At 35.8% G+C, this 24,685-nt stretch overlaps 1 protein-coding gene across 12 annotated transcripts in view; it reads right to left on the bottom strand.

The window, feature by feature from the left end:
- Positions 1-1,298: 1,298 nt before the first annotated feature.
- Positions 1,299-24,685, bottom strand: part of GPATCH2 (G-patch domain containing 2) — a 182,898-nt gene continuing 159,511 nt past the window's right edge. For 2 of the 12 annotated variants that reach the window (XM_073338876.1, XM_073338879.1), the window contains 2 exons: positions 20,035-20,117; positions 1,299-4,901 (listed from right to left, as the gene is read on the bottom strand). In XM_073338876.1, coding sequence (XP_073194977.1) covers positions 4,732-4,901; positions 20,035-20,117 — 253 coding nt within the window. In that variant the 3' untranslated portion in view covers positions 1,299-4,731. Of the gene's footprint in view, positions 4,902-9,991; positions 11,393-18,672; positions 19,194-20,034; positions 20,118-24,685 lie in introns of those variants that run through there. The other 10 variants (XM_073338889.1, XM_073338880.1, XM_073338892.1 and 7 more) reach the window with 10 other exon arrangements.

The following is a 24,685-nucleotide window of genomic DNA, read 5'->3' as shown; positions in this document are numbered from 1 at the left end:
CTGTTTTCTGAATCTAGCGTTTTAAAAATGCCAGAAACAAAACATTTTGAAAGGTTGAACACATTTTTTGTTCAATCCAAAATGGACTTTGATTTTTTTAAAAAAAGAATTCCCAGATTCCATTTGATGCAAACCATTGAAAATTTTTTGGGGGTGGAATAAAAAAAAAAATCAGTTATTTACCAACTCAACCTTCGTGGTGTATGCACAGCATATACTGGCCAAAAAAAGTGCTTTTGCCAATATAGCTTATACCAAAATAACTATGCCAGCAAGGACACATTTATGACAGTACAAGTTAGTCTTTAGTAGGGCTTTTGCTGGCATAGAAGTGACTAAAAGATCACAACCCTAACAGATACTGCTACACCAAAAGTTTCTAGTGTAGGCCAGTTTGATAATTGTGGGAGGTGGGAAAGGAGTCAAAGCAGAAAAGGTTCAGCTAATCTGGCATATGAAAGGGGAAAAAATGGTAAAATTTTTGCAATTTTTTTTATCAGCTTTATAGTTGGTGTATTGAAATTTAGCATGGAAATAGTTCTTAATAAGCTCTTTTGAGTTGACATGCACTATCCGTCCTTCACTAAGTTCTTAAGTATCTACTGTGCCTGGTTAACTTAGCATTGCAATAGAAAGTACAGTGGCAGGGCAGGAGTTTGGCACTGTCCTTTGGGACCTTGTAAGGTGCAAAAACATTAGAGAGGTCTTCATACTTCAGATTGAGGAGGGAACCTTTGTCTGATATGCCTTGAGAGATCGACAAACCAAAAGTGAAAGATTGATGGCAAAATATAGGTCACCTGAGTTCACAGTTGACTCTGTAGTTAACTACTCCCTCTTCTGAATTACACCCAAGGAAGGCTCTGCATTGAAAAGAAAGTGTGAGATGCTGACAAAATTATCAAAATAAATACGTTGGGAAGAAGGAAACCTATTTAAAACAGTCTAAATCAATAGACTGAACCATTATGACAATAAAAATGGTGTGCGTATCGTAACTGGGGCATTTCCTGACATTTGGGTGTTTGTGCAACCTTAACACTAGTTTAATATAGTTATTTCTATAGATAATTTACACATAATTAGCTAAGTGTATCTGTTCCTGCTGGGGAATATAAAAATGGGAAGGGGACATTAGTAAAGTTTCACAAGCCTTGTAACAACATTTTTAGCTAATATTTATTTGTTAAAGATATTAGCAGCCTTAACTACATGTTGCAGAAAGATGTCATTCTTCCACTCATCTTAGCAGTAACGCTGCTGTCAAAAAAGCAGTTTAAAGTACACAATATACAAAAAGAACATGAAGAATGAAGTCTGTTTTATTTTATTACATCTTGCTTGTGTTAAAGCAATGCATTCTATACAGATTGTTTAGCCATTTGCTGGTAATTCAACTGACCCATTACAGACCTTAATTACAGAAAAGCCAAAATTCAGGGACAAAGTTGTTATATACTAGCATGTTAAAAATGCTTTTCCTACTTCAACAAATATTTATTTAAAAGAAAGATGCTGCCAGCAGTTGCTCATCTGTTTGAGTAAAGGTTAATGGCCCAATTCACAAAATGTTGAGGTATATTGGTAGATGCATCAAAACTCAATGTACATTACTCTAAACGTATGTTTCTTTTATTAGACCTTCAATGTAGGCAGAACATTTTAGGCTACTAATTAATCAAGCATAAATGGAAAGCATCAGGTGAGTGCTGGGAACTCTCAGATATGAGAGTGTCCAACATCGATTAATATGTGAAAAGGAAAATTTATTTCAATGTTATATCTAGTAGCAGATGGTATATCATATCAAAATACTTGTGTATGTATTTTAAAATAATCTGAGGCATCACTGTAGTAGGTATTGTTATAAGCTAGTAATGGAAAAACCTAACAGGCAAATTTTAAGACATATTTTGAAATAGTGGCATGTTTTATCACAGTCGCAAAGCCAAGTGTCTCCAAAAAGTGGCCTTTTTAAAGAACACACTAGCTCTAACCTACACAATCACATTGTTAGAGCAACTGTAAAGAGGCCTAGGAAAACAGAATTGAAAATGGGGGCATGAGGTAGGGAGAGAATTGTACAGCAATATCAAGAAAAATATCACTACATTATATTTTAACAAATCATTTCCCTCTACTTGGCACCCAGTCTGCTCTGGCATTTCTAGGAAATTCCAGTTGCAAAACAAAGGCATATTTATATCTAAATAAAATCAGTTTGAATACCCTTGATATCTATTAATTTCTTTTGAACAGATTGATTGATTTAAAATTAGAAACTAACATGTTTTTATACCCTAGCTCTGATTCTTTACATCTTCATCAAGCTAAGTAATTCCTCCACTATGGGAGTCTACCAGGTCGATTGTACCCGTGCATGTGGGGGAAATGGGGAGCAGAGTGGGAACCAGCAAGGTTTTATCCTAATATTTGTCCATGCGGTTTTTTATTTTTAAATTCTCCACTAAAATGGCAAATATTTTCAAATACTTTTTAAGCTGCAGACTGATATTTCTTGAATTTCTGCAGCTACTGTATATTGCCTGGATATACTAGAAACAATGCTATTTGTACCACAGTTACAATTACCAAATGATAATACACAGGCTTTGTAATCAATCATGATGGAATTATAATGGGGGGAGGAAGTTCTTTAAACTTTTACTAATACAGCATAATAATAGAAGCCTACAGCTTTTACTTAACATTGCCATGTGTCTTCTTATTAATTCACAAATAGTCTAAAGTTCAAGAAGTTATTCACTGCTCCATATAATACTCACAAATACGTCTTTAGAATTCAACAGCACTTCATAGCCCTTTGGAGTATCAAGCGTGTAGGAGAATTCCACATCAGTTAAAATATAGCTATCTGCCTGTACATATATAGAACCGGCCTGTGTGTATATTAAATGGCAGTTATACATGTGGAATCCACTGTTAGTTGCAGAATTCAAAATTCTTGGCTCTTCACAATTACATGGCCACAAAATTCTTTGGTCATAGAATCTGTTTAATGAGCTTAGCTGTACAGTACAAGTCTGAAATGGAAAAGCCACACTACAGTGTAGCCTAGAAAGTTCCATAGAAACAAATATTCTTGCTGATTAAATACTGAAGAAATCCAAAAAGTCGCTTTTTCAAAAAATCAAAATCACATTTAAAACCGCAAGTAAAGTATTCTACTCCAAATCAGTGAACTTGTACATTTGATCAGCATCAAGGATGACATCAGACACTAACCAGTTACTCTACACTAGGTCAATAGTAAGCAGACTCTAAAAAGGGCCAAAAAACAGACAATACTAGCACTTGGAAAGTGAGAACACTGTTTTTCAATTAATCTGTTGCTTTCTCTTGTAGCTACTTTCCTAGTATTGTGTTTGCTGGAAAATGGATGAGGTTGTGAGAGGAAAAGAGCTTTCTTCTTGATGATTAATTTAGAGTAAAATCTTGGCGTCAGTGAAGTCAGTGGAAATGTTGGCACTGACTTCAATGGGGCCAAGTTTTCGCCCTTAGTCCATTGGAATGAAGACTCCTCTTCAATTGTATTATACTACCCTAATGTGGAATTTGCTTTACGCCACCAGTGTCCTGGCAGCTTGATTGGCTGGTGTTCGATGAAATTACTAGTGCTGATATTGGATACTGATTAAAATGCTTAATGATCCCCCCTTGACTTAAAATTGCTCACTCAAGACTTTAGAGATGCTACCAGAGTATTTCCCTCCCTTCTTACTGGCTTCACTTTGTCTTTTCTCTGCTTCTTCCATGATGCTTCGAAGTTTGTGGCAGGATGTCCATATCATGACCACAAAAACACTGAATGGTAGCTACCCCTCGCTGTAACCTACAACTCAACTCAAAATATACCAAAACCCCAAGTTTAAGAACAAATGCAAGGGTCACATTTAAAATACACTCGTTTTTGAGGTGGAGAGTCAGGGGAACACTAGTATAAAAAATAACCAGAATTCCAAGCTGAGGGTGAACACTAAAAGTTTTAAAAATATTTACTTAAAAAATATCTTACAAGATGTAAAAACAATTATAAAAGCATTAGAATTAGGGCTTACACACAGATAAGCATGATGCTTTACAAGATAATGGGGTTACATTCCTATGATGACAAAGTTACCATCAATGTTGCCATTTGGGGACACCTAATGTATGTCACCATGGAAAAGCAGAGATCATGTTAACCTATCCTCATGTATGGCCAACTTCTAGAAATACCTAGTTTGGAAATTTTTGCCTTTAAAGGAAGGAAAAATGAACCAACATAGCAGCTTTCTAAGGTTTAATTTTCCTTGATAACAAATCCTCTCAGAACACTTCAGATGAGAAAATGGTGCCAAAAAATGTTTGCCTAAATGCTGAAATCTGCTGTGTGAGAAGCTTTTCAGGAAAAATAAACGCATTGCATTTTGAATCATATACCGAACAGACTTTGTTTTAAGATCACAGAAAATAAAAAAGTACAATTGTTTTTACATTTTAGCACCATTACAGAGTTAGGATTCAAACACCTCTTGTGCCACTGTGGCTGTACCTTGCATCTTGAAAGCCAGAGTAGTCAACATGAAACATTTAGGCTTCAGAACTCCATAAGTGAACAACAACTGGATTTGCTGATGACAAAATATAATATAAGACTTTAGCTTTTTTTTTTTTTTAAATTAAGGTTGGTCTTCCTGACTTCTGTACAGAAGTTGGAGTGCTTTTCTGTCAGCTAAATCCAAGTCCGAGTCCCTTTGGCCTCTGGATGGCTCTGACTGGTTCTGACATCCCTTTGCCGTCTGGTCCCAGGCCTGTGCCAGGAGTCCAGCCCATACTTTGAAGCATTCTGTTTCCAATGTTGTTTTCTGGGATTGGTTGGGCATTTTCACCTACAAACCCTGAGATTAAAAAGAAACATACAACATTAATCAGTACTGCCATGTAGAAAAGAGCAAGATAATCTCCTTTAAAGCCTTAACCCTTCTTATTCTCCTAATTCATCTAATAGGTTGCTAGAACAGGCTGTCTTTGCATATGTTGACCTCATAGCTGTATGTTAATTGTACATATATAGTCTATAGTTTCACCATTTTTTAAGAGTAGCTCAATTTTTAATCATTACACATTTATTTTTGCTGCAGATCTTTTATGCATGAGACAAAAATGCTGGATGTAAGACTCAAAGAAAACTCAAAACCTGAATAAATTTATCAATGTATGGAGAGGACTATTTGACTACCGAGTTAGGTATAGATATCAAACATGGGCATAAGAAACATCACACCTTTTCTTTCCACCCTCATTGATACAATAAATGCTTTTCAATCAACTGGAGTATGCTGAGATGTTTAATAAAACAACTAATCATTTATGATTGAATTCTCACAACAGCAACAAAAGCAGAGCAGACAACTGACATATTCTTCAGAGACAAGGTGGGTGAGGTAATATCTTTTATTAGACCAACTTCTGGAACATTACCTCATCCACCTCATCTCTCTAATATCCTGAGAGCAACATGGCTATGGCAACACTGCATATAATATTCTCCAGTCCATTTGTATCCTATTTCATTGATTTGTTTTACTAAAGATTAGAAAGATTTAAAAGGCAAATATAAACACTGGGAAGTACCGTATGCATTTGCATTGAAGAACTTTCTCTTAAACAAAATGGTACCAACTTTTCTAATGCACTGCTTTTCCATTTCAGTAAGAGCTTGTGTAAGATAATATATTGCAGTCATTTGGATAAATCACAGTCTTAAACTTCCCCTAAATAAAATATAATACTGTAACATTCCAACTCTGAGACATCTCTAAACAAAACATTTTTACCATCACAAAACGTATCTGTGAATGTGGCCAAAGGTTGACTTACCATTAATCAGAAATAAAAGCAGATTCTGATCTTGGTTACATAGGTGTAAGAGTCAGCTGACATCCATGAATTTATTCTGGATTTACACTAGCATAACTTAAAAGATAATCTGTCTGACTGTCTGTAAAATACTCTGAACATGAATATCACTGTACGAGATTGGTAGGTTTATCCTATTCTATCTCAATTTATCCTTTTAAAAAAGAAAGGATATTTTGTGTCACTGAGCATGAGGAATCCCCGATTAATGCCTAATTGTGTGCTACTGTGCAATGTAAGTGAGAAGTGGCCACTTGTACAGTTTTATGTTTCTCAGATTTGAGAACATTATTTTTAAAGTTTTCAGAGTAGCAGCCGTGTTAGTCTGTATCTGCAAAAAGAACAGGAGTGCTTGTGGCACCTTAGAGACTAACAAATTTATTAGAGCATAAGCTTTCATGGGCTACAGCCCACTTCATCAGATGCATAGAATGGAACATATAGTAAGATGTGTACACACACACACACACACACATACAGATAAGTTGGAAGTTACCATACGAACTGTGAGAGGCTAATTAGTTAAGATGAGCTATTATCAGCAGGACAAAAAAAACTTTTGTAGTGATAATCAAGATGGCCCATTTAGACAGTTGACAAGAAGGAGTTAAGGCTACTTAACTTAAGGAAATAGATTCAATTTGTGTAATGACCCAGCCATTCCCAGTCTTTATTATTTTTAAAGAAAGTTGTTTGATATGTTTTTGAGTAATATCTTTTCTACAAAACAAATGTCCATACTTCTATCATTTGCTGGTACTCCCTCAGTACCACGATCTACTTGATGTCCTGTTAGAGGAAAAGCAATACACATACGAGGAGACAGACCGCCAATAGTAAAGGGGTTAAACCCAACAGATTTACTTTTCTTATGAATGTAGAAAAACAGAAGTATTTGTAGTAGCAAAGGAAAATGAAAAGTGAAAGGCATTTAAATCTATTGCCTTTTCTCTCCCATTAACGATTGAAGCTTCTGTAGTACAGAGTTTTGGAACTGATGCACTGGTAAGCTTTCCTGTATGCACTGTCTTTGGTAACTGCCCACTCCTGATATAAATGCAGATAGCATGATACTGCTAGTTATGAAATGGGGGAGGAAGTAAGGTGTATAACATCCTGCCCTGCAGGAGGAAAAAAATTTGAAACCTCTTCATTGTCTACACTGAAGGTGAGCTGTTTCAGGGAGGTGGATTTTTGTTTAATCTGCTGTGAATGAATTTCCAAAGCTTGACAGACTTGGGGCATTAGCCATTGAGGTAGGGACAATCTTTTTTTGCTCTGTATTTGTACAGCATGTAGCACAATAGGCTCCAGGTCCATGACTAGGGCTCCTAGATTCTACTACCAATAAATAAGTTAGTTTCCCATTCATTCATACTCGCCTGCCTTTTTTTTTTTTTTTTGGAGAACTCTAGTAACAAGTGTAGGGAGAGCACAGTTATGTGTTTTTAGAGAGACTAAAGTTTTAAACTAATCATTTACCTCTGATGAGCAATTGGTTCATTATTACATTAACTTTACCAAGGAGTATTAAAACAAAAGTTGAACAAATATTTTGAAGCTCCTCAATATACAAATCTAGAAAGCTACATTGAAACAGCATACACAGGCAGTAGTCAAACCGAAGATGAGAGATGCATATTGAAACCTTCATGATATACCCTACTTGTGATTATTGTGGCAACAAATTTACAGTACTCAAGAATTATCTACTGTACTATTCTGTATACTCAGTCACACTGTGGCCAGATAAAAGCTAGACAGCCACTATTCCAATCCCTGAGTCAAAGAAAAAAGAAAGAGTGCTGAGAGAAAGCTAATTTTAATATTGGTTTGAAGCAGTACTTAACATTAGGTGATAAAGGCTCTGAAGTCAGTGTCCTGGCCCTGTGAGGGTGCTCTTGAACTGACCAGCACAACATTCAATAACAAAGTCTTCCTTTCTTTTCAGGCCTCCCATGGACAGAGACAGTTTTCATACAGACAAGTCCCTGACAATGACTGAGCATACATAGAGCAGGCTGTGGACCTTCTGAGCTCTTGCTTCTAGCACAGAAAATGGAAAAAAAATATCGATGTCCAAACTAATTGACAGGTAAACACCCTTACTAAAACTATAGAAGTATCCATTAACTCACTTTTTTGGGGATAACTTAAACAATAAAATTGGTAGTGGGGTCCTAATATCTTAAAAACAATGGAAAAAAACAACAGAGGGGAATAAAGTTCACAGTGCTTCCAAGGAAAAGGGAAAAATGACAGAGGCATATAATCAAGGTGTTCACACCATCTCAGAATAGGATGTGTCAGATGATTCCTGAGTTTGCATAGCAGTGCCAGAAACACACTCCAGAGTTTAAACGGTAGAGAACAGCTCAAAACAGAGCAAACAACTTTGCTGGTTCACTAGAGTCCATTTAAAAAGCACAGTTAACTTTATATAAACTATGTATCTTCCTGTATCAAATCCAATTCCTCACACAACAAGAACAGAAAGAGGCTATACAGATGAACAATTTGTACCCTGAAACATGCTATTTAATAAACTGATGCTTCTATTTTTGATTTTTTCCTGTAACAGAATGCATTTCCTCTTTCTGTGACTGACAGGATAATTGGAATACGTTTTGTTTTAAAGACACTTAAGTACTTTTAAAATATACAGTATAATTACTTTTTCCACTCCATTGTACATGATTTTCTATTAGAACTCTAAAATCCCCAAACCCTCTGAATACAGCAAACAAAAGGCTTATTTTCTTTTTTTTGTTTTTGTGCACACGAACACACATGCACCATGCATGTCCAACAATATTTTTGGTTTTGCTTGAGGTCAGTGCAACACCAAAAAAATTAACGCACAACTGGGATGTAAACAACTAATTTACTTTCCTGTTTTTATTTTCTTAGCAAGCGTGCAGGCTGGCTGTATTTTATTTCAAAAAGATTTGGTATCAACAGTCCATTCTCCCTGTTTAGTCAGTTTTGAAGCCTAAATCTTACAATGTTTTTATAAAAAGTGAATCAAATTATAGTTATTTTATCCTGCACATTTTGAGCCTCTCCACTTTCTATAAAAACACAGTTTCTGGTAATTTTATTCATTGTAGTCCTTTTCCTTCATTCTATGACCAATCAGCACTCAGAAATACCATTCTTATTGCTGATTGGTTGACGATTGGGAAAGAACAGAGTATGACAAATACCATGCTACCTTGTTTTTTTTTTTTTTTTTTTTTTTTGCTGTGGGCTTTTATTCTCTAATTTAAAGCAGTTATTGTCCTTGCAATATACAACTTAAATATACATCAGCTTCTAACTCATGCCAATGGTACTTCTTGGACTGGCCAGCAGGGGCTTTCAGAGAGTGGTAAAAGCATATTGCCCCTAAAAATGGTTGTACTACCTCCAGGACATGTTCAGTCTTGACCCAGCCTGAAGCAAGAACAAGAACAACCCGCTGCTGCCACCTCAGGGAAAAGCAGCTATGCAAAATGTGACAGGTGAAAGGCAGTGACGGGGTGGGGAGTGGGAAAGAGGCAGTGGTTATGAGGAATGGAAATCAGCACTCTATGTTAATAATTTGCAGGAATTTCACTTGCAGACCCTTCTGCCTTACAAAATTTGATAGCAACCATAATACTTTGGTTCCTGATTTGCCAGATGAGTGGCAGCTCACTGGAGTGGTTGCCATCACATAAGTGAGGGGAAAGCACTGAAGGAACAGTGGGAATGCTTGGATGGCAAGACAATGCTATCAAATTCCTATACCTATACTGAGCAACACCCACAGCCCAAAAATACAAACGTGTGTGTGTGTGTGTGTGTGTATATACACACACACACACAGCCTCTGGAGCCCACCTCTATTATACATGTGCATGCCTAATATGAAACCCATAAATGTATATATGAAATATGCTTAATATGAAACCTATAAATGTAAAAAGGCAAACATATTTGTGTATTTAAAAACGTTTGGGGGAATAACGAAAACTTCCAATAACATTTTTATTGTGAAATTTTTATGATGGCGTTAAAGGTACATTTCTATTAAATGTATCTTTCAAGAGGTGACTCTGGCAATTACAGGCCAGTAAGCCTGACTACAGTTCCAAGCAAACTGGTTGGAAAGATAGTAAAGAACAAAATTGTCAGACATATAGATGAACATAATTTGTTGGGGAACAGTCAATATGCCTCACCAATCTACCAGAATTCTTTGAGGGGGTCAACATGCATGTGGACAAGGGGGATCCAGTGGATATAGTGTATTTAGATTCTCAGAAAGCCTTTGACAAGGTCCCTCACCAAAGGCTCTTAAGCAAAGAAAGCAGTCATGGGATAAGAGGGAAGGTTCTCTCATGGACTGGTAATTGGTTAAAAGATAGGAAACAAAAGGTAGGAATAAATGGTCAGTTTTCAGAATGGAGAGAGGTAAATAGTGGTGTCCCTCAGGGGTCGGTACTGGGCCCGGTCCTGTTCAACATATTCATAAATGATCTGGAGAAAGGGGTAAACAGGAAGGTGGCAAAATTTGCAGATGACACAGAACTACTTAAGATACTTAAATCCCAGGCAGACTGCAAAGAGCTACAAAAGGATCTCTCAAAACTGGGTGACTGGACAACAAAATGGCAGATATTGGCAAATTCAGTGTTGATAAATGCAAAGTAATGCACATTGGAAAACATAACCCCAACTATATATATGAAATGATGGGGTCTAAATTAGCTGTTACCACTCAAGAAAGAGATCTTGGAGTCACTCTGGATAGTTCTCTGAACATCCACTCAATGTGCAGCAGCAGTCAAAAAAGCAAAAAGAATGCTGGGAATCGTTAAGAAAGTGATAGATAATATTGCATGCAGATGTGGTTGTCCCATCTCAAAAAAGATATAGTGTACTTGGAAAAGGTTCAGAAAAGGGCAACAAAAATTATTAGGGGTATGCAACAGCTGAGGAGAGATTAATAAGACTGGGACTTTTCAGCTTGGAAAAGAGATGACTAAGGGGGGATATGATAGAGATCTATAAAATCATAACTGGTGTGGAGAAAGTAAATAAGGAAGTGTTATTTACTCCTTCTCATAACACAAGAACTAGGGGCCACCAAATGAAATTAATAGGCAGCTGGTTTAAAACAAATAAAAGGAAGGTTTTTTTCCACACAACGCAGTCAACCTGTGGAACTCCTTACCAGAGAATGTTTTGAAGGCGAAGACTATAACAGGGTTCAAAAAAGAACGAGATAAATTCATGGAGCATAGGTCCACCAATGGCTATTAGCCATGATGGGCAGGGATGGTATCCCTGGCCTCTGTTTGCCAGAAGCTAGGAATGGGCGACATGGGATGGATCACTTGATTACCTGTTCTATTCATTCCCTCTGGGACACCTTGCATTGGACACTGTCGGAAGACAGGATACTGGGTTAAATGGACCTCTGGTCTGACCCAGTATGGCCGTTCTTATGAAAAAAAGAGGCACATAATTTTTCTTAACAGCTGTTGAAACAGATACATTCTGGTTAAACAGTACACTAGCATTCAATGCCATACCCTTGATTTTACAGTGATTGCCATGAATTAATTTAATTCCATCTGTAAGCTAAAAAACAGATCAGAGGTCTAATGCTGCTGCAGGCTCCACATCTGTTTAATCATTTTTGGACACAACAGCTTGCAAAAGTTCAGGATTTAAATTTGCTTAATATTTAAGAAATAATGTTTTACTAGTGTGTGAATCTCACCAGGAAACAAACGTGTCAATACTCAGTTTTGAGCTATATGGCAAACTGCAAATCTATTTTCCCTTAACTGTAAAATACTTCTTCTTTAGAACATTCTATCTAGGCTTATATTTGTTACAGATCAAAAAACAGGACAGTTACCCAATGTACTACTATTGTGACTTTCAATATTTAAAAAGGGTAGAAAGCTATAATTTGTTTTTTATTTTTTTTATTTATTAATCTTTTTATTGCTAATGGGGCAAAATCAGTTTTCAGGTTATTGACAAAACTGACATCACTTAAATTATTTTGGATTTACACTGGTGTAACTAAAATCAGAATCCAGTTCAGCACCTTCAATAAACTTTAGGAGAGCAACACAAAGTCTTTTTCAGGCATAAGAATAAAGGAAGGTGGATTTGTGCAATTTCAACTTTGACCAAATTATTATTTTTTTTAATGCTAAGGATAATTTCTCAGAAAATGATACTGCATTGAAATAGAGTCCTGGACTCTCATTTTTCTTTTATAAGATTAAAGATTTGTGAGTGGAACAACTATGCCTCAGCAGAGCATTCCACAACTATTATTTCTTCTTCTTTCGCTCCTGGCAGCCCTAAATCCTTTAAATCCTTTCCTAGAATGATCTCCTTTTGCTTGGGCAATTTTTGCAATACATGGCCCGCTAACCCTTACCTCCTACCCTGGATCTCACTTATGTCTGTAACAGCAGAGTCAGTCTTTTTACCGCAAATCTTTCAAGGAGCATTGTGGATGGTAATTCACTTGCGTAATTGGCTCAAGAGATGAAAATCTTGTATCTGACTCTCTTACCCACTAATCTATCCAGCTGACTGCAAGCCTAATTGGCAGCTTGTTTAGTAATTTGGCTCCTAAAGTGTTGTATTGATGTTGGATAAACAGCCAATGGAAAGAGAGGTGATACATGCTGCTTCACTTTACAATCCAGTGAACTTTCCCCGTTTTCAGAAGACATTTAATACTCCATCTTTTTTTGTTGGGTTTTTGTTTTTTGTTTTCTGTTTCCATACCATCTAACTGAACGCAGGGATGTAAAACATCCTGATGCAAGCCATTCTATCAGAAACATTGTTAAAAATCATAAACTCTTAGACTGCGTCCTCTTTAAAGGAGATTCACTAACAAAAGTAAAAATCAGGATTGCTGCTCAGATTTTTTAGATTTTTTTTTTTAACTATTGAAAATTTGTGTAGCATTAACAGCAGCTTCACAACTGGCAGACAAATTACAATTTTTTAAATTGCTGTGATGTTCAAATATTTATAACGTATTTGTCTAATTTACACATCTAGTTGCTGTTAATCAGATATATTACAAGTGACTATTTCAAGCTACAACAGACACAACTGTGAAGATGTCACATTACTCAGCTAAACATTTTGGGCCAAATTTCCAAACACGGGTTAGCTATGTTGTGCTCACAAAATCTGCACTCACTCTGAAACCTCATGCTGCACGAATATAAACCCTACATTGATGACAACACAAAACCTGAACTGACTTCTGGTCATGAGACATCACAGTTCCTTTGGAGCTGCACTATCAGGAACTCCCTCAAAGGAAATCCACTGAACCAATAACAGAGACCTTGACTTATTTTCTTTTCTGACTAAGCTCTACCAGGCCAGAAGTTGGAAAGTATGTGTCCTGCTCACCACAGCCCATTCAGTCCTTTCTACCCATACCAGACACATAATTGTGTTGCATCCTATTGCAGGAGCTGAAGGTTGGGTGGGAAGAGAAGGCACAATAGGGGTGGAAAAGTCCCCCTTACAGATAACAGAAGGGCTGTTAGACAAAAACTGCCTTTGCACACGGATCGAAGTGAAATGATGCAGCACATTATTTACTCCACATTTTTGGCAACACTGCAAATATCACTTTACTGTGTCTCTGAAGCAGATCTTCCAGTGTAAAATCTTCCAAAGCAGATAAAAAGAAAACTTGAAAACCTGGCAAAGTTGTTATTCTCTGATATATGTTCAGTGACTTATGTGAAGTGAACTGTGGTTTCTGCCCAGGTCCTAGAGGACAGGGTTTACATCACAAAAGTCACCCACAAAATTGGCAGCCTCGTGTAATCTCAGCAGAAACACTAGGGACTGAATCAACACAGGGACTAACAATGTCACCCTTAGAACTGATCCATTCATCACAAGGTTAAAACAGACTACCAGGACAGCGAGAGGAAGCTTTCATTTTTTCTGCCCATACTTGACTTATTCTGTGAATGGAAATTTTCTGTCAAACTAGTACTTTTCATAAGCATTAATTCATCAAAACAAAACTAGAAAACAAATATAAACGTTGTTAACTACTTGCACTAAGGAAAAACTAATCTACAGGTAAACTACCTACTCAGGCATTAGTATCTCCAACCAGTGTACCACTAGAGGCTATATTCAGGATGCAGGAAACAATGCTATACATAGGGAGTGCAAAGAGGAATTAAGATAAAAGAAGGGGAATACTTCTAAGCCTTTTGGCTAAAATAAAGTAAAGATGAAGGAAGTTGGGGGGCTCTCTAACAAAATGAAATTCTGTGGAGGATCTCTTGGGGTTATGTCTACCCTGCAGTTGAGTGCTGTGATCGCAGCACATGTAGTGTACCTGAGTTAGCTTTGAGATCACAGCTAGCTCAAGTAACAGCAGCAGGGTAGCTGTGGCAGCAGGGGTAGTGGCATGGGCTAGTCACTCCTGTATATACCCAGGATCCTGGAAAGAGTTGTACTCAGGAGGCTAGCCTGTGCTATTGCCGTGGATACATTGCTATTGTTACTTAAGATAGCTTGGATCTAACTAGCTTGAGTATGCCTACACACGCTGCAATCATACCTCTTGATTGCAGTATAGACATATCCTCAGTTACTCCATACCATTTGAAGATGATAGACAACAATGCACAGTTATCAATCCTTCCTTGCCATGGATCTCCCTTCCATAATTAAATCATAGGAGAAATCATATGTCAATTTCTCTTAAATATGCAATCTGTCACTTACATATGCAAACTTAATGCTGACCAAAGTTCTCTCTAATGGTAATAAAGATGTCAGAATGCAAATCTAGGTATTTCTTCAGTGTGTGCTCCACAGATGTACACTCTTTCAGGTTTGTAAAAATCTAAATCCTGGTGCTTATCCTGGAAAGTGAAAGAAGTGTCTCCATCCTGAAATCAAGTCAGTGGGTGTCTGTTTAGACACTACTACTACCTCCTGAAGAAAGAAAGCTCTGAATGTGTTTGTGTTAGGAACCTGATCAATGTCTCTTATGTTTTTACACTATGGAAATGTATGCTGACATGTTAAAAGGTTTTTTAATTTTTATTGATGTAAAATTATAGAAAATATTATACCTTGAATTGCACAAAACATAAAACTACATCAGTAAGAGTCTTTCCTTCAAAATTAAATTACAATGGTAACTATATTTAAATGACAGGTTTCAGAGTAGCAGCTGTGTTAGTTTGTATTCACAAAAGGAAAAGGAGTACTTGGGGCACCTTCGAGACTAACAAATTTATTTGAGCATAAGCTTTTGTGAGCTACAGCTCACTTCATCGGATGCATTCCGATGAACTGAGCTGTAGCTCACGAAAGCTTATGCTCAAATAAATTTGTTAGTCTCTAAGGTGCCACAAGTACTCCTTATATTTAAATGGATGAACATGAAGGCAGCTATGCTCTCATCCCTAGAAAGGGTCCTTCTAATATCAGGGTTAAGGCACAAGGAAGACCAGGATTGGGAAGCTTCCATTACTGGTTCAAGTGCTATACTTGTCCTGTTTACAGACAAAGGAATTCTGTCTCTAGCATTGTCCTTTAACAAGTTACACAAAAAGTTCAAAAACCAAACCAAACAAACAAAAAAAACCTTTGCTCATACTACCATGCTTTATTACTAAGACATGAATTCTAAGCTGAATGGAGCACATTCTAAATTTCCCACATAGATACAACAGGGAATTTGAACAACAATTCATACCCAGTGTTTTGAAAATTTCTCCATAGTTTATCTAGGTAAGCCCAAGTCTGCCTTTATCTGTAACTATCTCAGAAAGTTGACCTTCACCACAAGCTTAGCCTCAGCAACCTCTGTTACAAAGGTGTAATCACAATATTTTTCAAATAATCATTTTTGCACTGCAGATATTCAGGTCTTATTTTTAATCACTGATATATTAAGCATCAGCAAAATAGTTTGCTTAGCTGCTCCACTGGCAATTTTAAAAAAGGAATAAAAATATTTAGCCTTTTGATTACCTTGTTAAAGTGAGTCATAACAGCATTATAACCATGCTCAGTATGGCTGCTATAATTAAGAATCTGTCAGGTTTTTCTTTAAAAATCTTTTTTAAAATGAGGTTTATAACTCAGTCATTTCAAATGGTATCATCTTGAAGTGTGACATACAAACCCTCAGCCTGGAAAAAGACATTGTAATTAAAATTTGCTTTTACAAAAAGTGATCAATATTTGTTAAGCTGCATGGGATAATGTTCTGTGCGATGCTTTTTATATTTCCCTATATATTCTATGTTTTAGTCATTTGCGCTTTATCATTATATGATAATGTGAAGAACAAAATCTGAAGAAAGCCATTTGTTTCTGAAAACCATTTACTGGACTATGCACAAAACTTTTTTTTATTTTACTTCGCTTTAGTGTTATGTAGTCTGTAAATTATGTTAATAGAAATCCACTAATGTCAAACAGAATTTGTGCACAAAGAATAGTGTGTGTTGTGTGTTTCACAACTGAGATTTAGAGGTTCTAAAGGGATAGAAAAAACCCACAGGATCAAAGGGATATAGGAGATATGAAGGAGACCAGAGAGTCACTTGGGGAGTTGAGAGAGAGTGAGGTACACAGAAAATGAAAGATAGTCAGAACACAAGAGAGAACTTGGGTTAAAAAAGTCTATTCAGTTTTTGAGTACAAACTTTTAGAATTCTTCTGTAGCATCTACAGAACGAATTAGAAATTTTTAAATGGATAATCTCTAAACTTTCAGTGAATATTTCAACTGCATACATTTCAAGAACACACTACTTGTTAATATCATCCTTTATTTTATGTATAATTACATTTTGTTGGTTGCTAATTACTTTTACTAATACTGAACATGTTTTTGGTAGGGTCATTTTCTCTGACAGATAAACTAAATAATTAAATATACAGGAAAAACTTTGTATAAAAATAATGTACCTTGAGGGCATTGTGTCACTGCAATGAGACATGTTAGGGTGTCATACTGAATAGCACTACTACCCAGGTAGTTGGAACAAGCACAAAGTCATGCAGAATGACATGCACTCAAGTTTCACTGCTTAAACTACTTTTGTAGTATGAAACCTATTGCTTAAAAAGATATCAATTTCTATAGAAGAAGCTGGATGGGAAAAAAATTTAGTTGCCTATGATGTACAATGTGCTGCAATCGTTCTTTGAGTCTTAAGAAACAGAAGTCACATGTCAAAAGTACGCAATATTTGCAATCACTCTTGTTTTAGCTGGTAAACTAATTAGTTAAGTTCATGCAGTATTAAAAGAGGAGGCTTTCTAAAACAAGCCAAAACAGAAAATGTACTATAGCAAATAATGCAAAATAGGACTTTACTGTTTTTGCTGTCAGCTGGCTAGAAACTCCCTTCCCACCCATATCTAATAGTATTCCTCTTATTTTGTTCACTGCTTTTCAACACAGCTTTACCTCACCTTTACAGATGACATTTTTCAAACTATAAAATGGTCTGTGCTGTTAAAACTTTCTTGCTTCAACAGTTTCTCATTGCTGTAAGAATAAGTCTACATCCTTTGTTACTAATATACACAAACCTATTGGCATGTGACTTTGACTCAAGGCTGAGAACAGGCTATAAATTTAGAAATCAATATCTAACTCTATCAATATTCATTTTACTTTTTCTTTCAATATAAAATACAAAGGTGAAAGAGCAGTAAATAAGCTAGAGTACTGAAATAAATTGGGTGTTCTTGTCACAATTAATAAATGTTTACCCAATAACACTGCTAGCTACAATAGTCTACAGCCGTGTAAAATGTCTGAGAGTATGTACTGGAGCAGGTGCTAACCCGACTGTTCAAAAAATACACACAACATATTTCCATAGTTAATTAGCAATCACCAGTAATTCTCCTTGGTACTATTTATCCCACATATATAAAACATACCGTGCATATTGCTATGGAAATGCATTTATCCAAGCAATTTTCTTCTGGAAACACAGATTGGGATTATGGAACTAAACTGTTTTGCTCACCTACCTGGATGACATACTAGGTCATGCTTTACTAATTTGTAGTATGTGCATCATATCCCAAGATAAAGCTTATAGTTGTTCATTGATATATAGTCACTCTTTCAGCTTTCACTACTGTATTCAACTAGGAAGCAGAGTAGGTACTGGTGGACTCATTCTGTTGATTTGCAGAGACAAACATCATTGTGATTGCTGTGTACATAAAATTTATTTTTTTTAAAAGAAAAATGTCCGTCCCCCCCTTTTTTTTTTTTAAGTTAATCCCAATCCTTTTATTTCTATATTTTACCTAAAAATCCCAACCAGGACAATGGTAGCTTGTCCTACTCTAAATCCCTTTCTGGAATGTAATGACATTAGGTAAATCCTTTTCTTTCTTCAAATAATGATAGCAAACATTCAAAAAATCAGTGTTTTAAAAGTAATTTAGCTGTGGGAAGGAGTGGTAACGGAGTGAACTGAGGTAGTGAACACACGTATTTCTGAAACATTTGTGTGTGAACATAGCTACCATTGTTTAATTTACTAAATGTTTTTCCAAGTTTATTCTGGTTTCTTTAAAAAACCCACAAAGATTCAAACATAGAAAATCACTTCACATTATCAAAAACTAATACAGAAGGAAACTGAACTGCTCTTCTTGAATTAGAAAGATAAATCCACACTAGTTAAACAGTAGCAAATACAAGGCTTTTTCTTTTTCTCTTTCTTTTTATGATTTTGTATCTTTCTTTTTTAAAAAGACCCTGTATCTCTGTCTCTCAGTTTAAGACAAAAATCCTCTCAAAAAATGTCTTGTATATATTGAAGATATCAAACACTGAATGCTTATATAAAATATTTAGTAACTTCATTATCAAAAGACTGACTTTGCAAACTAGGCAGTGGAATTAGCCTGTGAACAGTGGAAGTCCACAGTAAAACGTATGATAAAATAAATTTCACTATACTTTATACCAACTCTGTACAAAATGACTTCCTTTGGTACTTGCAAGTTGTGAAGTCAAAATCACCTTGTAGAAATCATTGTATTATCCTCTCCTCAGCCATTAAGTATTTTCCTGCTCACTTCACATATGTTCAGAGTCTTAGGACCTGATCCAGACATTCTCTTTTTCCATACTGCTTCCACTAAGATGTAGTATTTATGAGATTGTTCCTGGTCTGTTTTTGTCACTGTTTGAAACACTGAAATATTGAGGGGCCATTCAACTGGAATGCAAACAGTTGGTTACTCTAAAGAATATCTAGGAGAGATTTGAATCAAAGAATTGTATGCGTGTACACATTGTATATAATAAGGTACTGTAAGTATATGCTGATAAATAGCAATATATACGAACATGTGTAGTCCAGAGGCTCACATACTACAACTATGTGAAATATATGAAGACAGACTAATAGAGATATACACAAAAAGATGCACAACCATACCCTCAGCAGTCTAACTATATATAGTTAACATAAACAAACGGATGAGAATCCTGTAAATCACAGCCAAGTATTAAAAAAGTCATTTCACAGCTGTAACATCAGCAAAATGCATGCAATGGTTGTGATCTTGCATCTACAAAAATCTTTGAAAATGGACTTGCAGGTGTTAGCCATTTAATGTGCTGCACTAATTTTGAAGCTATCTTTCATATACTTGACTCAAAACTTTCAATGATTTGCCCAACAAATCTTGTACAGTACATTATATTTATTCTAGGTTTTCATATACATTCTTCATTGGAAAAATACCCTAGCTCTTCCTATCTTGTGTTGTTGAGTATACATGTATAGTAATCTCTTTTGTTTAAGATTTTCATTCTGGGGAAACCAAATCACTTTTCTTTAATAAGTACTGTGTTTGAAAAGGCTGAGAAATTAGAAATGTCTAAACAACAATTAAAAGTCAGTTGATTTCTTAATCTCTAATACTATTATATTACCTGCCTAAAGGTATGTCAAGAGTGGCTGAATTTATTATGCACTTTGCTGTGTTGCTGACCTACTGCTTTGTATTTTAAAGATTTAACTTTTGGGGTTTGGTTACAGTAAAACTGGTTACCTGTGGGTCCTGGTAGGGGTGCAGCTTTCCTTCTCCGTTTGATGTCTCCCATGCACAATGATCCTAAATGTACACTTGTTTGTCTGTAAGTGATTATCAGAGAAAACTATTAACAAAGGGGGGGAAATGCCACATAAATACACAGCTTGTATAACCTAAATCTGAACCTAAATCAAAACATTCTCAATGAAGATGAAGCTGCACAGTGAAGCCACCAATCTTGTTTATATCAAAACATAATTATGTTTGTTGACAAGCGCTCAGCATCTAAACACAGCATCATAAATTGTTCCTGGAATGAATAATATAAAAGGAATGCTTTTTAATTTTCAAAACTGGCAATCTTTCTAGCTCAACATAAAACACTGTTTCTTCTGACAGGAAAATAGCTAAGATTAATTATCTAAAGAGATCACAATATTGTTGTAGGTTATCAATTGGTTACTAATGCCTTACTGTCAGAATGACATTTATTACAGGAAAAGTATTATCAATTTCTTTTAAGGTAACATGAAGAATGTCTGAGGTAACATGAAACAGAAAACTCTTCAAACGCAAATGGAATAAAAGTGTAATTTTGCTATAAGTAACTTAACATTCCTTTAGAGAGGCACAGATACTGCTGGCTGCATCATTCGGTGAAGAATTAGGAGACAAGGGAAAAAGAAGAGGCATTTATGGAGATGTATTAAACATTACAGAGTACCTAAAAACACAAGTCCCAATATTGTGATTCTTTTAATTATAACTTAGTGAATTTTGTTAAATCACAAGGTGGGAAACAAATCTAGTAAACTGGTGCCAATGAAGAGTAATATGTTCCCATTTAAGGGGCCTGGGTTCAGTCTAGGATTTATAAATTTTGCTTTATTGCACATAAGCTTTCTTTAAGCTATACCATTATTAATTGTGTAACAGATGATTATGTGATTTAAAAGAATATTCAGATTTCCTGCATAATGTTGTAAAAAGAGAAAAACCAAAACACTGGGCTGAAAATGGTCATAGTGTTTAACATTTTATGGTACAAATCCACTTTTTTAATACAAATGTACTAATGACTTTGTTATTTCACATAGACGGGCTTCAGTGGGTAATTTAAAAAATAAAATACTCCAATGCATATCCCAGATTAACTTATTGTGCCACAACGTCAGCATCGATTAACTTAACTTTCTATTTTAACATGGACTTTTCTTCCTTGAAACGGCCTCACAAGTTGAATTTAAATACAAATTTAACATCCAAAAGCTAAGTATAGTGGAACCATCCTCTTTTCACCCTTCCTGCTATCACAGAGTAAATTTCAATTAGTGCTAAATTTACATTAAGACTGTTTAAACCTCTAAATCTTTTGTAATTGGTAGTACATGTAAAAAAAGTGAAAACTGGAAATTTAAACAAAGTATAGAAAAGGTCAATAAAGGCAAAATAAATATTCAAAAAGCTATTTAAATAAAGTTGTTATTAAACTTGCAGGTTTTAATTTATGTTTTATATATTCTATTAAAGTAACCATTTAAGTAAGTACATTATCATGATATGTGTGTGCTTTTTAAAAAAAAACCTGCTAAAATATAGAGAATGGGTTATGAATCCAGTCATATTACACTTGGGAAAACTGTCTCTTCAAGAATGGCTTCGACTATCTTGATTACTCACTTGACTCTGATATCCATAATGCAACTAAATCACCCGTAGAATATATTTTCTGAAACTAAATATCAGAATTCAAATAAAGGAATGCAAAATATTAAAATTAGGAACTGTCTTAACCACTAAACTGATATATGTGCTCATTTTATTCAGAATGAATATGCTGCACATAAAAAATGTGAAGACCTTCATATCTCATTGTCAATTTTTTTTTAAAACATCAAGAAATAGAATTACCAATGAATACTAAACATAGATCACCAGCTCCCTCTTCCCAAAATCCATATCCCATTATATTATTGCAGGGTCTTAGACTGTAAAAGTCTCCTGGACATGTCTCATACTAGGTAGAGTGCAATGACTGTGTTTTTTTCTCCAGCATTCCTATGTAGAGGGGAAAGGGGATCAAAAAAAACAAACCAAAACAAACCCACACCACCCAAGGATGCAAGTAGGATGAAAGATAAAAATTAATAAAGTCAGCCAATTGAACCTCAAGACCTGAGCTACAGGAGTAACAGCTAGCTGCGCTTGAGTAATTCTACCCAGAATTGATTATCTGTTACACTGCATTGAGATATCTAGATTATTGATCAATAAGATTATGGTACTCAGGTCCCAACACTTTTCCTCCAGGCACATGCAATGGAGTTGCAACAAATAACACTAAGTAAGGACTACTTTGTTATTGTTGTCACCCTTCATGTAGAACATAGCAGTTACTTTTTAATTCAAAATCAATGAATGTCTGAAAGACAGCCTTGTTCCTTCAGCATAAATGAATCATTTGTCTTTGCAAAGCACAACAATCTGATCACTAGCCAAGGTGAGAGTGGTTATTTCTTTGCTATGGTTTTGGGAAAAAGCTAGAGGTTTCTCTATGCTAGAAACTAACCAACATTCTTAAGAAATCGTTAAAGCAATAATTACACTTTTTCAAATCCACAGTCCATTATGAAGCTACCACTAATATTATACCTTTGACTAAAACTAGATTAATTTCAAACATTGCATTTATTTCAACAGGGGATTTACAACTACCATTTTAGATGTATTGTTGATTGAAGTGCAGAGAGACAAAAGGCTACATTTTAAAGAGCAATGGACAAAGAACTGTCCCTAATCTGAAAGCTGCAGTTTAGAGAAAGCAAGCTATTACACTTTGGCTGTAAACATAAACACTAGCGCATGAATATTACATTTCTAAATTGTAGACGTAGCGAGAACTCTGACCCTCACAGTCTGGCTAGGGGTTCAACAATATGCTTCTTAACATTAAAACACAAAAGCAAGGATTACAAATAGGAAGAAAGCTATTTGCCTGATTTCTCTCTTTTTATCCATAGCTTGCTGCAAGCTATCATTTATAAATAGTGCTCTGGTGGGAAACTAGGCATTTTATTAGGGAAAAAATAAAACTTGTTAAGACCACCTTGCCTGAAAACTTGGCTTTTGATGTGCTGGTGACAGGGACTGGAGCAAGCAGTGTCAAATGGAATAATTTTAAAGGAAAGACAACAGGAACATGTCGCCTCATTGTATGCATTTACAAATAGAGGCTTTTCAGAATATTAGGCCTAGTTAAAGCTGCCCTCTGGATAAAAAGTGTTCCCAAGCAGCCTCAGACAAGCTTGGGAGACAAACAGATGTGACTATGGTCCCTGGCGTTTGGCAAGAACACTCACTGTCAATAAGAAAAATATAAGCATGGACAGGGCATCAGCTGCACAACAGTGGAGCAGGCCTGCAAGTGTCATAGCAGCGGCAAAGTTGTGGCAGAGGGAAGTAAAAAGGCTGCATAAGCCCAGACTGGTGTGAACTTACACTAGCAGGCCAAGATTTTTGTTGTTATTATCATGCCTCAACATATTAAACAAAAAAGGAATGGAAAAATATACTGCCAGATTTTATTCCTTTTCCCCTCTGATATACAGTATTTCCAGGGAAAAGATGATAGTGGTACTATAAGCACAAGACGACACACCAAAATCATGTATATTAATAAAAAAAATAAGTTACACTGTGGAAACTGCTGTTCTCAGAAATGGCTGTCTCCATGTTGATAACATGAGTCACCAGTGCTCATAACTATTTGCTGTTAAGGTTATCATCCCACTATTCAGTGCTATCTAATTTTCTTTACTTTCCCCCTCCATTCTGGCAGTCTGCCTTCCCATTTTTTCTCTAGATAATGATTCCAGGAAATATGTCTAAATGATACATCTTCTAAATCCCCCAGACAAAAACCATTCCACCCACACTGTTGCCATACAAACTCTTATTTTTCTATCACCTCAGTATTCTTGGTAATACAATATTTTTAATGAGCTGTTTCTCATCTGAAACTATGAATGTTTGGCTTCCAAAGCCATCTGTAGCAGCTCAAGTCAGAGTTTGATCTAATGGGATCTTAGTGGTCATTAGCACCACCCTGTCCTGTGCAAAAAGTCATCAGTTTCATGTTGACCTTTCAATCCATATCCAGCCTTTGAAAGAGGCCCCCTACTTTCATGGACCACAGATACAGAAAACAGACCTTTATATGCCATTTCCACTTTGCACATGTACTTTTGTTAAATGATTATATTTTATATAAAAACAAAAAGAAAAGAAAAAAAGAAAGAAAACAGACTTACTTGTTTAACCTCCTTTTCCTACTTTTAAGGGTTTATGATGTTCCCAAGTATTATCACTGCCTTTGCTATTAACATTCAGATGGAATTAGAATTTCACTCTAGATTTAGTATTCGCTTTAGTCATTACAAAGCAGTATAGTGCAGTGGACTGAGCATAAGAAGGCAGCTACTTCTGAATACCATAGTTCTCCCCAATGGCTTGCTGTGTGGATGTGGGGACATCACTAACCACCCTGTTCATTTTTCCATATATAAAACAGTACTCCTCCAAAAACAATTAATCTTCTTCATCTCTACTACCCTGGAAGTGGGAATTATTCCATAGCTACTTCACAAAGGTGTGTTGTGAGAATTAAGTT

The sequence above is a fragment of the Lepidochelys kempii genome, chromosome 3, assembly GCF_965140265.1.
Source record: "Lepidochelys kempii isolate rLepKem1 chromosome 3, rLepKem1.hap2, whole genome shotgun sequence".
Classification (NCBI taxonomy): domain Eukaryota; kingdom Metazoa; phylum Chordata; order Testudines; family Cheloniidae; genus Lepidochelys; species Lepidochelys kempii.
Note: the sequence above shows the minus strand (reverse complement) of the source record. Positions and strands in the feature narration are given on the sequence as shown.